Source organism: Patiria miniata, unplaced genomic scaffold (genome assembly GCF_015706575.1).
Source record: "Patiria miniata isolate m_02_andy unplaced genomic scaffold, ASM1570657v1 HiC_scaffold_20, whole genome shotgun sequence".
Classification (NCBI taxonomy): domain Eukaryota; kingdom Metazoa; phylum Echinodermata; class Asteroidea; order Valvatida; family Asterinidae; genus Patiria; species Patiria miniata.
In genome coordinates this window covers 7,142,342-7,157,640 of record NW_024037059.1, presented here as the reverse complement: position 1 = coordinate 7,157,640, position 15,299 = coordinate 7,142,342, and the positions used below count along the sequence as shown (strand labels likewise).

Below are 15,299 nucleotides of genomic sequence, written 5' to 3'. Positions count from 1 at the left end.
CCTGAAAGCTATCAAACAGTAGAGGGAGCCAGACTGTACGACCGTAAACTTTTTGCAAGTTTCAACAGGGAGGCTTGGGACATGCTGGAAGCATCTGAGTCTATGTGATTGTGAGTCTGTGTTTTTTTGGAAAATACGTATTGACTTTCCTTGACATAATCATATATAATACAGGGAATTAAGTAGATTGTAATTATCTATGTTTATTGCCCTTTAAAATGAATAATTAAGACAAGTAAACTTGCGCCTAGTAAAGTGAGCTGAGCAGTCTTAAACATCACCGTTGGATCATTATACCGCCCTCTACAGCTGCAACTTGCAAGTGGATAATTTTTGTTCTACTTTGAATGTTTGGTTTTTATCAGCGCAGTGGCTATTGTTACGGCAGCTGTTACGCAATTTTCAACTGCTGCCCTGACGTAAGAGTATTCAACGTCAGGATCTTTGGCTGTTTGAATCATACTATAGTATCATTCAACCGCATGGTCAGATGGTTCTCAAACTTTATTTCCCTTTTTTAAAAAATCCTCCAAGTCCAAGCGCGGATTGTGAAGAAGGAAATGAAATCTACTTAAATTCAAAGAACGATTGGATTAAAAGCGTGAAATTAAAGAAAACTACAGCATGTATATAAAAAAAAATTACTTCATTAGCAGCGTGGCACCCAAATTGAACCCGCGTTCCCGGTACAGTAGTCCAATGCATTAATTACCAATCGAGCTACCGAAGCGTTCTGGTTGGATCGGTAGTTACAAATGTGATATTGATTTGCAGTGCCCATTAGCAATGGTGATGTTGCAATACTGTAACGATAGCCATTACGATTTTATAAGAAATTGCTACCAAATGATACGGTTGCTTTTCTTACATTAGTCCAGTTTACATTTCTGGAATTAAGTCCAGTTATTTTTTGTATTATTCAGAAGCAATCAGATTGTTGTCACAAGGTCAAGGTTAAAAATGGAGACAAGGAACGACGTCAACAGGAATCAACTGGCATTCTCGCCGTCGAGGGCGCTGTACATCAGTATGTCGGCTGCGACCATATTCACCACGGGTACTATGGCTGTTGGATTCCTTCTCTGCATTGGCCTGGCGTTGCTTGTCAACTATAAGTCCAGCATTGCAACACATTGTAGGGTGAGTATGAGGCGTACACCATGTGAACTCCGGGCGTGAACCGGGTGAGAACAATGGCACACAGAACTTCAGCATGCACACACACACACACAGTCAAAATGGCGGGAGCTTTTGTTTTCACACCCACAGCTAGGTCACCATTAAGGTCAGTGACCGGAAGTGATATCATGCCGAATCCGAGAATTACATCCCATTGGAAGGAGGCTTGCGCTTCAATCAGGGGTAACAATGACAATTCAGGGGAAAATGAGTAATGAGTGTGAAGTGCTTTGAGATATTGATATAAATCACTGTATAACAATAAAAAGCTCCACATTATAGGTATTATTGTATTTTCATCATTGTGTTCTGGGGGTTCCAGGTGCCCAACTTCCTACCCTCAATCAGTGCTGCCATAGCCCTCCCTCCATCCTGCTACATCTGGAGGTTGTCAGTCATGCTGACGACTGTTCAACGACTGCTCGCCATCAGGTACCACCACATGCAGTACGCGGGAGTCAAGACTAGGTGAGCTGCTTTGATGATATGAAAGCTTAAGCCATGAGCACAGAAAGTGACGAAGCAGAGAAAACATTGGCTTAGCCAAAAATGGATACTAGCCAACATGTTCAAACATGTCAACATGAGTCATCCCCATTCAAGATACAAGCCATTCAGATGACCTATCCCTTGTTACTTGTGACTTAGTGTATAATTTGACTTGATATTGACTTGCTTACTGCTCTGTCATTTGCAGCAGCTTCAAATGCAGTCACATTGCTGCTACTAAAATGCTTTACTGCAAGTTCTGCACGTGGGAGCTGCTGCTCAGAATTCGACAACACTGCTTGTATAATGTCATGCTTTCCATCCATTGCATTGAATAGAGTATGCATTGGACAAAAGCAATGTACATGTCTATACTTCATCACTTTTGGCCATTTCATTCAGCATTGTACACGCATTTTAACAACGTTTAGAATAAGGGTGGTGGCTAAACTGCATAAGGGTGGCCGCTAAACTGCATAAGGCTGGCGGCTAAACTGCATAAGGGTGGCGGCTAAACTGCATAAGGATGGCGGCTAAACTGCATAAGGGTGGTGGCTAAACTGCATGAGGCTGGTGGCTAAACTGCATAAGAGTGGCGGCTAAACTGCATAAGAGTGGCAGCTAAACTGCATAAGGGTGGTGAGCTCGTTTTAATCTACAGGTTGCTGCTACAATGAATTGTAATGCACAAATCTAACAACTTATTGTTTCTAATCCTAAAAATAGGGTTTTTTTTTCTTCTGTTGTTCTGTGTTTGAGATAGTAAGTTTAACATTGAGCAGATAGGAGATGTGCATCGGAACTGGGTACCCGAGTACCCGACCACTGATGTTAGGAACCGGTTCCAGATTACCTGATCGGGTACCCGTAACCAACGTAACAACTTACTTAGTAACTTCTCAGACAATCAAAAACAAATAATTTGAATGCCATTTGTGGAAAATTTCCAAAATCAAAACCAGGCTACATGAAAAACCAAAACAGATTTTATGTTGATGTGCATTTTAGCATGCGACAGATGACACTCGTGAAAGTTGCTGGTTACAATTGTAATGCTATGAAGCCCTTCAGACAATTTCTGGGATTTGAATTTAGGGGTTGTGTTTCTTGTATACCTATGTTTTACTTCAATAAGGTACCCAGTTCCCAAACTGCACACCACTACAGCAGATTTGAGAAAGATTTTCAAAAAATGTGTTTGTCTAATGGGGCTTGATGTGAATACTAATTTCTCCCCGGCACGATTGTGGTTTTAGAGTGATTCAGTGCAACAGATACATATTCATGAGATGGATGTGTGCATCCAGCTCATGACCCTTGACCTATGACCTCATGGTGAATGACCTCATCTAACACCCACCCATCACCTCCATCAAGCTATGATGTGCTTGATAAAGACCCAAAAACTGAGTGTAAGTATGAACAAACAAAATTAACAAAACCAAAAATGAGGGTTTTTTTGTGAGTGTGAATTTTTGTGTGATTAAAAAACAAATGTTTCTTAACTGGTAAAAAGCCTGGATGAAAAAAATGGAGGACAGAAAAACGGTCTTGTCAGAATTTTCAGATTGGGTTTTGAAAATGTTGTATTTTACAGTTGCTCATAATAGTTTGAAAATAAACCACCATATTTCCAATATTTTGGATTGCATGAGTGTTTCTTATAGGGGGCTACTCAACCCAATGTTAAAACATGGAGGCCTATTAAACATTCATGTAAAATTACACATGCGTGCAAAGTAAATAAAAACCATTTAGAATGAGTATGAACGAATATCATCTAAAATAGTTTGCTTGACCTTCACTTTGCCCATTTGGTTTCAGTGGCAACATATTCATCTTTCCATGTTTTTTTTCACCCAAAGAGGATGCATTAACATTTTGACATGTGGTAACCGAGTGCAGTGTAACATTCCCCCATGCAATCAATGCTGCAAGACTTTGCAAGGTTTAATCAATTATACAACTCTTTTCTCACGCTATAAAGTGCTTAATTTCTTAATGGTTAGGTTTCATTTTCAACATTTTCGTCTGGAAAAACTTTGCTCGAAATTGATTCGTTTTCCTTGCAACCCTTACTTCACTGCTGCTACAAAATTTCTGAATGGCATTCGCTTCTGTGCTCTTTGATATGTTTATTGATATTTTAGTGAATCTGATTTTCTTTTACAGGACAAAATGTTGTGTCTAAGTCTTGGCAAAAATGCGAAGAAAGAAAAAAATCGAATTTCTTTTCTTGATTTTTTTTCTCAGGCATTGCCAAGTGTGTGGATTTTAATTCCTCGGAAGAAACCACTTTTTCTTTGATGTCCCCATTTTCTTAATATTTTCTTCCACAGCTAAAAAAGAAAAACTTTTATTGATGATTGTTACACTCTGTGCAAACCTTACTGGGTTTAAGGCATTTGCAAATTTTGTTTGGAATTAATACAATTTAGAAATATTTTCTCCACTTGCAATGTTCTTGTTTACAAACGAAAATGTCATCAGCCGTGCCTGGTACCCTGTGTTGTGCAATGCATGTGCAATGGCTGAACTGCTCGAGAACCTGTCTCTGATCGCGCTGACTTGCGTGTCATCCACAGAAAACACAGGTTGGTAAAGATGACTGATTTTTTTTTAAGGAAGTCATGTTTTTAAGGCCAAATTGGCCTCAGTGCTTTCCTCAAATGCTCTCAGGAGACTAGTTGTCTTTTTGCATGTCGAAACTGACTGACTTTCACTTTTGACTGGTCTGGGCCCAACTTTACGAGACTTGCCGGTTCTTGTATGTGACGTAGCATTCTATTTATACCACATGTGCATTAAGTCTGGCGCCTTATGTTCTTTCATGGTACATGTGTCGGCAATATGTCAAGTCACCATTTCACAGGAAAAACAGATCCTTCATTTCCTTCACATTACCACGATGAACAGCACTCCAGGACCAGCTTTAATAAGCTTGCCTCTTCTTTTTTTTCCCTTTGTGTTTGATCACAGATCTGCATGAGAACTTTTTCATCAGTTTCCAAGTGTGTGCTACTGTGTTTATGATTCTCATGTGTCTTGTCTACAAGACAGCGTGTGGGTCCCATCCATCTGCATGGGTATGCAAATACATTCACTCATGAAATAGCTGATGTAGTAGACATTTTGTAAATGGAATCTTTAGAGATGTACTCGGTAGTTTCGGTATGCTAATTCAAATTTCCATATTCATGAGCAGTGATGTCATCTGAGGTAGAAGGGTCGGTGTTTACAGCTGCTTCAGCATCAAAAGTTATTAAAATTTTCGCCGTAATCAACCTTGCAAGCGCCATGCACAAATGTTTCATGAGATACCTTTGGGCCCATAATTTAATGTAGAATTTGGAAGCCTATACAGTGACATAGCACCCTCTGGCAATAAAATTGCAGTACAATTATTCATGGGTAAAAAAAGTAGACTTGGAAAAAAATTTGTATCAAAAAAGGGTGCTTACTAATGGTTTGATATCTTCTCGGATTTTAGAAAACGAGGCCACAGTTGAAAAGTGCTCAATGCTTAACAACTTTTCAGTGATTTAATTCCTTTTCTTCCAACAGGAGCGCAAATCTCTGAGGGCGAAATACATATGCCTTGTTGTCAATATCATCTGCTTCCTGATCGCCGTCGCCTGTTACATGACACATAGATACTACTGCAAACCATATGGTAAGCTCCTCTGTCAGCCCAAACTTGAAGAGAATTTTTCTTGGAATTTCTCAAATTCGAGTGGTCTTATCTTTGTGATTGGAAGAAACCCAGTAGAGTTTGGATATAATAGAAATTGTACAGATGCATTCCATTTTAGGAAGACCCAAGTTTGTGTGTAGTCTTTAGACTTGCATTGTAGGATTTGAAGTTCCAGAAGCATGAAATGGTTGGAATACCCTCAAGTCAAAGACCTAAAATCATAAAGCCCAGCCAGAGGTATACCTCACTTTTGTAGCAACAACCTCCCCCTTCCCTCCCCAGTCCCGGTTAATAATTCTGAGTCTAATTGTTGTACTTTTCTTTTTCTTCCCCCCCCCCCATTTATCAGCATACACTGTCTTCTCATTCTTTGAGTACATTGTGGTGCTGACCAACATCCTGTACCACGGTTTTGTCACTTACGACTTTGCCGATGTCGTGATCGAAATCTCCCTGCCATCAAAGAAGGACTAAGTGATTCTCTGGGATGTGAAAAAAAAACAGCTTGTTACCAGTAACTTTCAATGTAGATATTACGACTTTTTGTCAGGTCATTTGTTTCCACCAAGTGGAACATTTCTTTCCCCTGTTTCTTATGTTATTTTGAATTCAAGAGGACTGCAGTATTAGAATCCTGCCAAGCACAGAAATGTGGTAAGCATTGTTATATGCGGGCATGCAACTCTTCCTCGGATCAGCTGATTTCCTCTTTTTTTACTTCCCATGTGTGCCATTGAAAATAGAAAAACACTGTACAAAGTCTAGGAAAAATTTGAATTTCCTCTTTTTTTGTGATTTCCCAGTTGCATGCCTGTATATGACATTGAGCACTGTTTTTTTTTTATGAGTGGGGAGTGTATAGAAGTAAAAAATGTATAACCAAATACCATATGCAATGTTACTATCAATGCAATATAAGTTTTAGTAGGCTGAATTCTGCTTTTTGCAGTTACGGTTTAACTGTACTCGGAATGCATCTGAAGGTTGACTAGTATAAACATGTTCTATTCATTGGTCAACAAACCTAAATACAAATTGGGGGAGGGACATTATGTACATGCTATAATAGTATATATTATTCTTATACACCTCCCCATTCAGTATACTTTATTTTAAGCGCAAATACTGACCGACTCTTGAGAGTCCCTCGTACAATATTTGTACGATACTTCTCACTGCTATTTTGCTAAACTCTGAGGCCCTGCCACGGAGCGATATTTGATACTAAGATGGGCTGTGTTCAACGGCCAAGTTCAACACACGGTGTGTACAAAAACAATGGGAACCACTGGCTTGTATGTACATGTTCACTGCCAGAGACTGGGGAAAGCTTGAGGATTGAACCTGTCACCTGCTCCTGCAAATATACTTTGCCAGATTATTTTGTACACGTCCTCCAGCGTTAACTGGTTAGAGCACTAAGAATGACATTAAACAAAAAAGTTATAAACAAGTACATGCACTAGTGGATAGATTGTTATTTTTACTCAGGCTTCTTAACTGGCATTTTTGTATGGCTGTATTTGTATTTTGTATTATGTAATATAAACTGTTTTGTGCGTGTGTGTGACTTTAAAATATGTGGGTTTATTTTTTTTTTGCATTTAATAGGGGACGTTGAATAATAGAAGACAATAGGGTCCACAATGGCTGAAGGTCCACAATTTACACTTTTGTGTGAGTTGAAAAAGTGATGCACAATAGACCTATTGGATACTGTGGGTTTTAATATGAAATGGAGATTTAATATTTTTGTCAGATTTTGATTGTATGTAAAGTGCATTTCATACTGAGGAAAGTACAATTTATTTTTTGTGTGGAGATTTTTTGTGTCTTTTAAAAAATTAGTATATTTTTTACCAAAGTTTTAATAATAATAATAATAATAATTAAAAACTTATATAGCGCCTTCCATTTAAAAAACCAAAAAGCGCTGAACAAAAGATAAAACCAAAGTATATGAATATAAATGTAAATATCAAGATAAAACCTTCAATTTTTAAAACGACCAAACGCATTGTGAAACAGGCCGAAGACTATGTTAAACAAGTCAATTGAATTGATTCTGAGTTATTGTGAAAAGACTGTGATTTTGTGTGTGTAATCTGCAGAAGTAATTGATAATCAACCAAATGAGCCACAATGGAAACTGAATAGATATACTCTAAGCAATTTTGTGAGGGTTAATGTCTTTGTGAAATATGTAAATTTCTATAGCGGACGGATAATTTGGATAGCTTATGTGCTATAGTGCATGATGTTCTTGTAGTTTGTTTTCATCTATGTTTTCACCTTATTTGTAAGGAAAGTTTCAAAAGATGCTGCAAAACAAAGTTTTGGTATTATGTAAGAGATAGGAAAATACACTTTTTTTGCAGATTCATTTTTAAAAGATGAGGTTAAAAGTACATCCTTTTGGGATTCTTTCTTTACAATGACTTTTTTACACAAATTGTGAGAGGGATTATATGAGTGAAATGGTTTTGTTAGAGTTATCAAGTGAAGTACTGCTAATCATGTTGAACAAATGAAGAGGCTTCAAAATTTTAAAAGAAATATCGGTTTGCAATTGAATACATGTATTTATCATGATCATGATACATTAATGTAAATTGTTATTGGTAAAGGTAGGCTGTAGTCATGCATTTAGCCTAGACTGGCAAACGGTATATAATTTAATCAAAGTTGCGCTCTTTATTGAAAAAGGAGGATAATATTAGTGCATAACATGGCTGATCCTGACATTTTCATAGTCAACACTTTTTAAGGTTTTTGCTATTCAGTATTTGATGCTATGCAGTATGAATTGGTATGATGTACATTTTGGAGTTACTTTGAATTTGTAGGTTTTAGATGTGCAATCTTGATGTGATTTTGAATTGGTTTGATTTTTGTTGGCTGCATTTTGCAGAAGGATTTGGAGCTTAGGATAATACAATAAAATATAAAAACAACAACTTTGTGGTTGGTATGTAGTTTTCAAGCCTTTCATTTGTTCACGTAAGTGTTTTGATTAATTTATTTGTAGATTGATAGCTAAAACTTTCTTAGTAAGTTTGCAATGACTTCTTTTGTTTTACATTAACAGTGTACTTTTCGTTTAATCTTCTCAGGTGCCGAATTATTATTTAAAATAAAAAGGAAATAAATGTAATTCGATGGTAAACAAGTAAAGATTGGGATATTCCACAATGGAGTTGCTACTTTGTGATTCGGGCATTCCAGATAATGGCGTGCAACAGTGTGCATATTTACCCATTGTGTACATAATTGGGTGGGACCTTAATTGCTTACACGAAAATAACAAAACAACAAAAGATTGCAATATTTTCGACAGACGTCATATTTTTCGTTGTCCCTATCTAGAACACACCCTTCCCAACACATTGTCAACGAAAAACCCGCAAACAAACATTATCTTATACATCTCTTTCTATCAACAAAAGCGCCAGACTTGAGGAATAATAGATAATAGCAAAGTAGCCAGCCGCAAAATGCCGATTAAATACACCGCTAGACCAGACTTGGCGGTTTCCTTGTATTGTGTGATCTGTCAAAACATGGTCAAAACAATGTGATACATGGCATGCGTCATCAACGGTCTGGTGTCAAAACAGAATCGCAGTAGGCCTAAATGTATTTGGGTTTCGAACTTTCGAAAACTGTTCTTTTCCGCTGTTATGTTGTTTTCAGTAATGGTTAAAAAATTATGAATAGCCGGTTGAATTAATAGGACAAAAGAATCAATACCTGTGATAATCCGTCCTTTTTTTGTGGGGAACCCCACTCCTTTTTTGGGAAGGGGGGGGGGGGCAAAGTTGGTCCAAAAAGAGTTAATAGCGCCACAAAACGCGGTGATCGACCTCCGACCCAAACCCTGCAAATGTTGCCAAAATTGCCGACTCATTATCATAATCTACTCGCCTACTTTCAGTATTACATTCTTTACTTTGAACTTGAAGTAATTCACGTATGATAATATAAGAAACAAACAATGAGAGAAAAATAATTAAAATGTAGGAACCCGTCGACTGACTGACCCTATATTTTTCGTACGTGAACGGAATCGGCCTGATTGTGCAATTGTTTCAATTTATTGCTGGATGCAAAATTACTAAAGAAATTGGTTCATCGATTGCTGCATTTGTCAATCGGCCGGTTTATCTTCACTTTCGCTGTTTGAAACCCAAGTCTTAACCCACCCGGTGTCCCTCCTTCCCCCGCTGTATTTATTTTCAGTTCCTTATATATCCGTTCTCGTTAATTTAAAAGATCATGTTACGAACATAATTTTATGGAGCTAGCCTTAAGTAACATTACACACATGCACTTATTTTTATACTTTTTTTCGCTTTCTGTGCGTCATCGCTCATTATTCCCCCGCGGCGTAGTGTGCTTGTTTTATTTATTGCCCAATCTGTTCGTGTAACACGATAGACATTTTCACTGCAGATTATCATACAAATCCGACGGAATCGGTCTGGTGACGTTATTGCTATGGAATGCTGGCTCTGATGTGTCATGGCTATTTTAGTTACTTGGGGCACTTCCCTAAAACATAAATATGTGATTTATTTAGCAACTGAAAAAGCCAAACAAGTGAAAGGTACTACTGCAGTAGGGGTTCCGATTTTCTAAAGTGGGGGGGGGGGGGGGGGGGGGGGGGGGGGTACTTGAGTTGCGGGTGTTGAAGTCCAAGAACTTTGCAAATGCAAAGGCAAAGGCTTGGTCGAAGTTAAGAGACAAATGAAGGGGCAAAACTTGGATTTAGATGTGCAAATAAGGATTTTCCTTCAAACACAGACAAAAACACCTTCAAATTGGTTTCAAATATCCTTCAACAAAATATTCGGAAACTGGGGCCGATGCATTCTCGAAAGTGACGATGGGGCGGGCTAGTACTAGGCCATCTTTTGTCGAGAGGAAATCATAATCTTATGCCTCCACTTTTAAATAACCGGGGACACAAGGAAAATTGAAAGGATCTCAAAAGGCTTGTAAGCAATAAGTGTCATGCACTGGCTTCAATGATGCATGAAATGCGACAATGACGTCAAACTGCCAGCTCAGTGATATGGTCATGGTCACTTTATACTGTCCACCCTTTTGCTTAATACTTCGAAAGCATCTAAATTTTTCTTTTTACTTGAAAGCCAGTGAAGCAGAATTAAAATCCACACGATTGATAACTATCACTGACGTTTGAACTTTAAACAATCACGGAGGACAGGAGATATTATAAATCACATGATATTGTTATCGGGGACTTGAATACAAAAATAATAAGGGGTGGATTGTTGTCGCTCAAGTGAGTATTACTAACGTACGTGTAGTTGATGTCAAATGCTAAAACAATGTGTCCCGTTATTTTGATCGAAAGAAACAACATGCAAGTTACATTGTAGCATCGGTTATGAAATTTCGTGTCGTATTGATGGAGATTTTGCTGCATTTTTTTCAGACAGATGTGCTAAAGTTAATAATTCATTTATTGGCTTGATCTGTACGCTACGTTTTCTAAACGTCCGATCAAGGAAGGTAAGAACATGGCGACCTACACAAACAGGAGTACAGAAACGGTTGGCGGTGCGTGACTCACACCGCTCCGTGTCATCAAGACGGCGGGGGAATTCTCCGCCAGAACCAACCAACAAAGAAGCCTTTAAGTAGACGCTTGGGCAGGAGGAAAAGTTCAGTATGTCCAAGCACGTTCCGTTAGCGGGGGCCAAGAAATCGCTGTCGTTGGATAGTGGACTCGGTAGACAACCCAATCGGCGAGATGGCAGTAGCACCAGCGCGGTCGTAAACACGGATGTAGATAGGACAGTCTCTTTAGATAGCACCCGCAATAAAACGCCGCCTCGTGACCCACATCACACACATTGCAGTTTTCAGGTTGGACTAGCAGACGACAGTACAGACAGCATGCCAGCATCTTCATCATCGTCATCATTGAGCAACATCAATGAATCCATCACAAACCAGGATGAGGTGGATGGTCTTGGTAACATTGCAGAAATGAGTACGGTGAAGCTGCGGACTTCACTGGACTCCATCCCAAGAGACAGGAGGAGTAAGATGCTGGACACTCACCCAGTCATCATGAAGGGGAGGGATATGGGCGATGGAGTTGGCGGGGTTGGAGGAGGATGCGGAGGGGGAGGCACCAAAGCCGTCTTCAAGATGAAATACTTTGGCAATGTGCAATTGGACCGGCGCATCACACAGCCCATGCTGCCATGGATCTTGGCCGACAAGCAGCGCCGGGCGGGTACTGGGCAGAATCTGATCCTCCAAGTCTCCTCCAGGGGTGCGGTGGGCATCTCGGAAAGCAAAGGCAACATTGTCTTTGAGCACTTACCACAGAGCATCACGCGGTTCTCCAGGGGCCATGACAAGAAGTGCTTTGCGTATCTCTGGAGGCCTGACAGCGATTCAAATTTCCACTGTTATGTTTTTGAGACATCCGACCAAGAAGTTGTAAGTTCTAAGTGTTTTCACAGTATTTCAAAGAGCTTTAACTCTTTTGAAGTGTTTTGGATAACATTCAAGTGTTTTTCCTCTGTCTGAAATTCTTTCCTTGTCTCTGGAGTTGAGGCCCCAAAATGAATCAACATCCTAGTTCTACTGCTTTTGTTTTTGAAATGTTTGACTCTTGGTATTGTACCAAGTGTACTGAGTGTTGACACCAGTTTTACAATCTATAATTCAGTTTGTTCTTGAAAAGTTCAACTTAAGTATTCGTTTTCGTTAATTCGTATTATCAGACTTTGAATGTATTATTTAGCACTAAGCCTCTACAATTTTTTTTTAATAACCTGTCAGCTGTGCCTGTGAAAAAACAGTCGGTGCGTGTTATCACATCTTCCAACGTGAACTGGTTAAAAACGACACACATGATTCCTGTTATTGCCTGTTTATAAATGTATTCATGTGCACCACAACATAGTTTCAGTAATCAAGTTTAAGATAATTCTTTTATTCACAAGTCATCCAGTCTTAAGCTACTTTGTAGAACTTAGGCATTCCTCTTTATTGTTTATTAATTTTCATCCCATATTACCTGTCTGATGATTTGATTTGTCTTTGATTCTGACCACAAAAGTTGCAAACATGTTTACTAGAATTCACCCTGCTTTTTGAAATTGGAATGTTGTCTTTGCAGGTTCATCACATTGCCAGCGCTGTGCGTGATGCATCCAAGGAGGCCATGAAATACGACAGCATCAGCAAAGATGAAAAAGCCGGAGTGGAGGCCATCGAGAACCTGCGCATCAACAACGCCACCATGTTTGAGGTCCTCTACTGCGGCCGGGTGACTGTCACACACAAGCGCGCCCCACCAACCCTCATCGACGATACCATTGAGAAGTTCAACGTGCACGAGATGGAGAACAGCAAAAAGAAATTGGCAAATCGTAAACGCCACTATTCCTTCGGAGATCAGAATGGACAGTCGGTGGGTGCCGACGCCACAAGGACAGCCATTGAATTGGACCGACTAAGCTCTGACACTGCATCTTCTGTCAGTTCGGACTCACTCACTTCGTCCCCTCATAATGCGGCAGACACAGATGGTGACACAACCAGCAATGGCAGCCGGACCAGCCAGCAAGACCCACTGTCCCCCGTAGCCAGGGACAGGGTGTCCTCAGCAGGGGCGGCCATGCTGAAACATCGGACTTCGGGACACGGCGATGCATCATCAACAACTTCATCGACTGCCTCTGTAGCATCAGCGACAGAGATGAATGGTCAGAGCGTGACGAGTGGCCATAATCGGACAATGCTGTTCCAGATTGGCAAGTCCATGCTGACACTGATCAGCCCGGACAAGAAATCCTTCATGCTGACCAAGAAGTTCAATGACATCTCATTTTGCTCTCAGGTAAGCACTTTTTTCAGGGATCTCATGTGTAACTTATCATCATCATCATTGTCATTGTGCTTAATGTTATTATTAAATAGTATCATCATCATCATTGTCATCTGTCATTGTCGTCACCATTGTGATTGTTGAACTCATGATGTCATTGTCATAGTCATTGTGGTCATCATCAAGTTGTCATTGTCATTTGTACCATTTTTCTCATCACCATCAATTCAATCATCAATGTCACTCATCATCATAATCATATATAATTTGTCAGGATTCACATGAAAGAGAACAAATTCTAGAGTTAGAGTCCAACTTGAATGAGGTTGTGATATATTATCTCTCACAAGCTTTGGGACACAATTCAAGACACACGACATTACTTGGGTGAATGCATTAATTATATCCTTATAAAATGTAATTAAACTTTGTCCTTGCCTTTAGATGTCATTTTCCCACATTGTCCTTTCTTCCTCATTAGCATATGTCTTCATCTCTCAATCCCCATGACAACCACTTTCATCATTTCATCAACATCTTTAGATAACTTTTTTTTATCGCTTCATGTAAGCAGGCTGATTGATTTGTGCATGTTTATAAAGAAAGTTTTACATGGTTAGCGCAACAAAGTCACACACATTGTCTTTAAGAAAAACTAAATACAAAGTCGAACAAAACTTTTGAATGGACAAATTTTGTTTAATTTCACTTTTTTTTTAAAAATCACTTTTAAATTCTTTTATTATGCATACTAACAGATTGCTTCCAAATCTACGAAATGGGGAATTCTGTTAATTCAATGTGTTTAAGGGGGAAATCAAATTGTTACACTTTGTATTAAACAGCTACTGGTCTCATGTGTAAAGGCAATGTTTAGAGGGCAATGGCTTTGTATCGCTAGGATAGGTGTTTGATTAAACCTTTCACGCATTCATTGTTACTACATGTAAATTTGAATAATAATGAACACCTTCTGTGACACCTGCAGTATATAAGGTCTACATGTACATCAACAATCCCTTAAAAAATTGACAATAAAAATATCACATGAACACGTTTCGTTAGGCATGCCATATGCCTATTGCACAAAATCTGTCAGGTGTGTTGGACATGGATTCCAGCAGTGAATTTGTAGCGCAGCGGGACCACACAATGAATTCCTTCCTACATTGATGTGTGCGCTTTAGAATTCCTGCAATTTGATAGGGTTTTCTGCCCCACAGGAAATACATGGGCAGGCCATGGCATTTCAGCTGAGATTAAATGGGATATTTGCACTGAGATCCCATTTTTTTCCACCGGTTACTGTTCATACGTACGTCACAGCCTTTGGCCGACGTTAAAATCTGAAGCTCTGCTTCGAAGGACAAAATGTGTGACGTCCGCAGTGGAAACCCATTCTGCAGTGAAGCCTTCCGCGACAGATCGTATTGAATTGCAACATACCTGTATGACATGTGAAATCCTCAGCCAAGCAGTTGCAATATAACTTGCTGAGTTTCAGTGATCTTTAATTAATTTAAAATGTTTTTACAGTATAATAATTTCATGAAAGTTCCTGTGGGGTAATTATGGCCGTGCATTTTTGAATAATTTAGTTTTCGACTATTCTCACTTGGACTTGAAGGAATATTCAAAACGAGTTTACGTGGGGGAAGGCAGCTTCGCCGCCTGATAATTGACTGATTTTTAAGTAGAAATATTAGCTCATATTTCTCATGGAAGCTCTCAAATCATGTGCGGAAATGGCTTTCAACAAAAAGATTTCATTTGACAAACAATAAAAACATGCAACTAATAAAATTAAAAGAAAATAGTGGATGTTTCTCATCTCCTTTGAGCCTGTGGACAGTAGAAGAAACAGTACATCACATAACAATATAAAATTCAAATAACCATATTGCAACCAAATGAACGAGGAACAACAGAAGTCTTATATGTTTTTTTAAGGAAGTTGCTGCATTAACGTTACTGCCACACATGGATTTCCTTCCTAGACGAAACGTCACAAGTCCTTAGTTCCTTCCTACCTACATTGGTGTTGTGATAAAGTAAAGGATA

General features: G+C 39.1%; 2 protein-coding genes across 3 annotated transcripts in view; both read left to right on the top strand.

The window, feature by feature from the left end:
* Positions 1 to 16: 16 nt before the first annotated feature.
* LOC119727483 (post-GPI attachment to proteins factor 2-like) lies at positions 17 to 6,128 on the top strand. Of its 2 annotated transcripts, none has more exons than XM_038199373.1 (7): positions 17 to 110; positions 924 to 1,140; positions 1,502 to 1,647; positions 4,159 to 4,262; positions 4,648 to 4,754; positions 5,233 to 5,341; positions 5,712 to 6,126. In XM_038199373.1, exons 2-7 carry the CDS (start codon positions 961 to 963, stop codon positions 5,834 to 5,836), a joined length of 771 nt encoding a protein of 256 aa, XP_038055301.1. In that variant the 5' UTR covers positions 17 to 110; positions 924 to 960; the 3' UTR covers positions 5,837 to 6,126. The 2 variants fall into 2 exon arrangements, with proteins under 2 accessions (XP_038055301.1, XP_038055302.1); XM_038199374.1 differs by lacking the exon at positions 17 to 110 and adding an exon at positions 335 to 419 and having other exon boundaries at positions 5,712 to 6,128.
* A 4,576-nt stretch (positions 6,129 to 10,704) lies between these two features.
* The window catches only part of LOC119727360 (TBC1 domain family member 1-like), a 36,605-nt gene continuing 32,010 nt past the window's right edge, over positions 10,705 to 15,299 (top strand). Inside the window, exons 1-2 of the mRNA XM_038199225.1 lie at positions 10,705 to 11,842; positions 12,528 to 13,250. Coding sequence (XP_038055153.1) covers positions 11,060 to 11,842; positions 12,528 to 13,250 — 1,506 coding nt within the window. The 5' untranslated portion in view covers positions 10,705 to 11,059. The remainder of the gene's footprint in view (positions 11,843 to 12,527; positions 13,251 to 15,299) is intronic.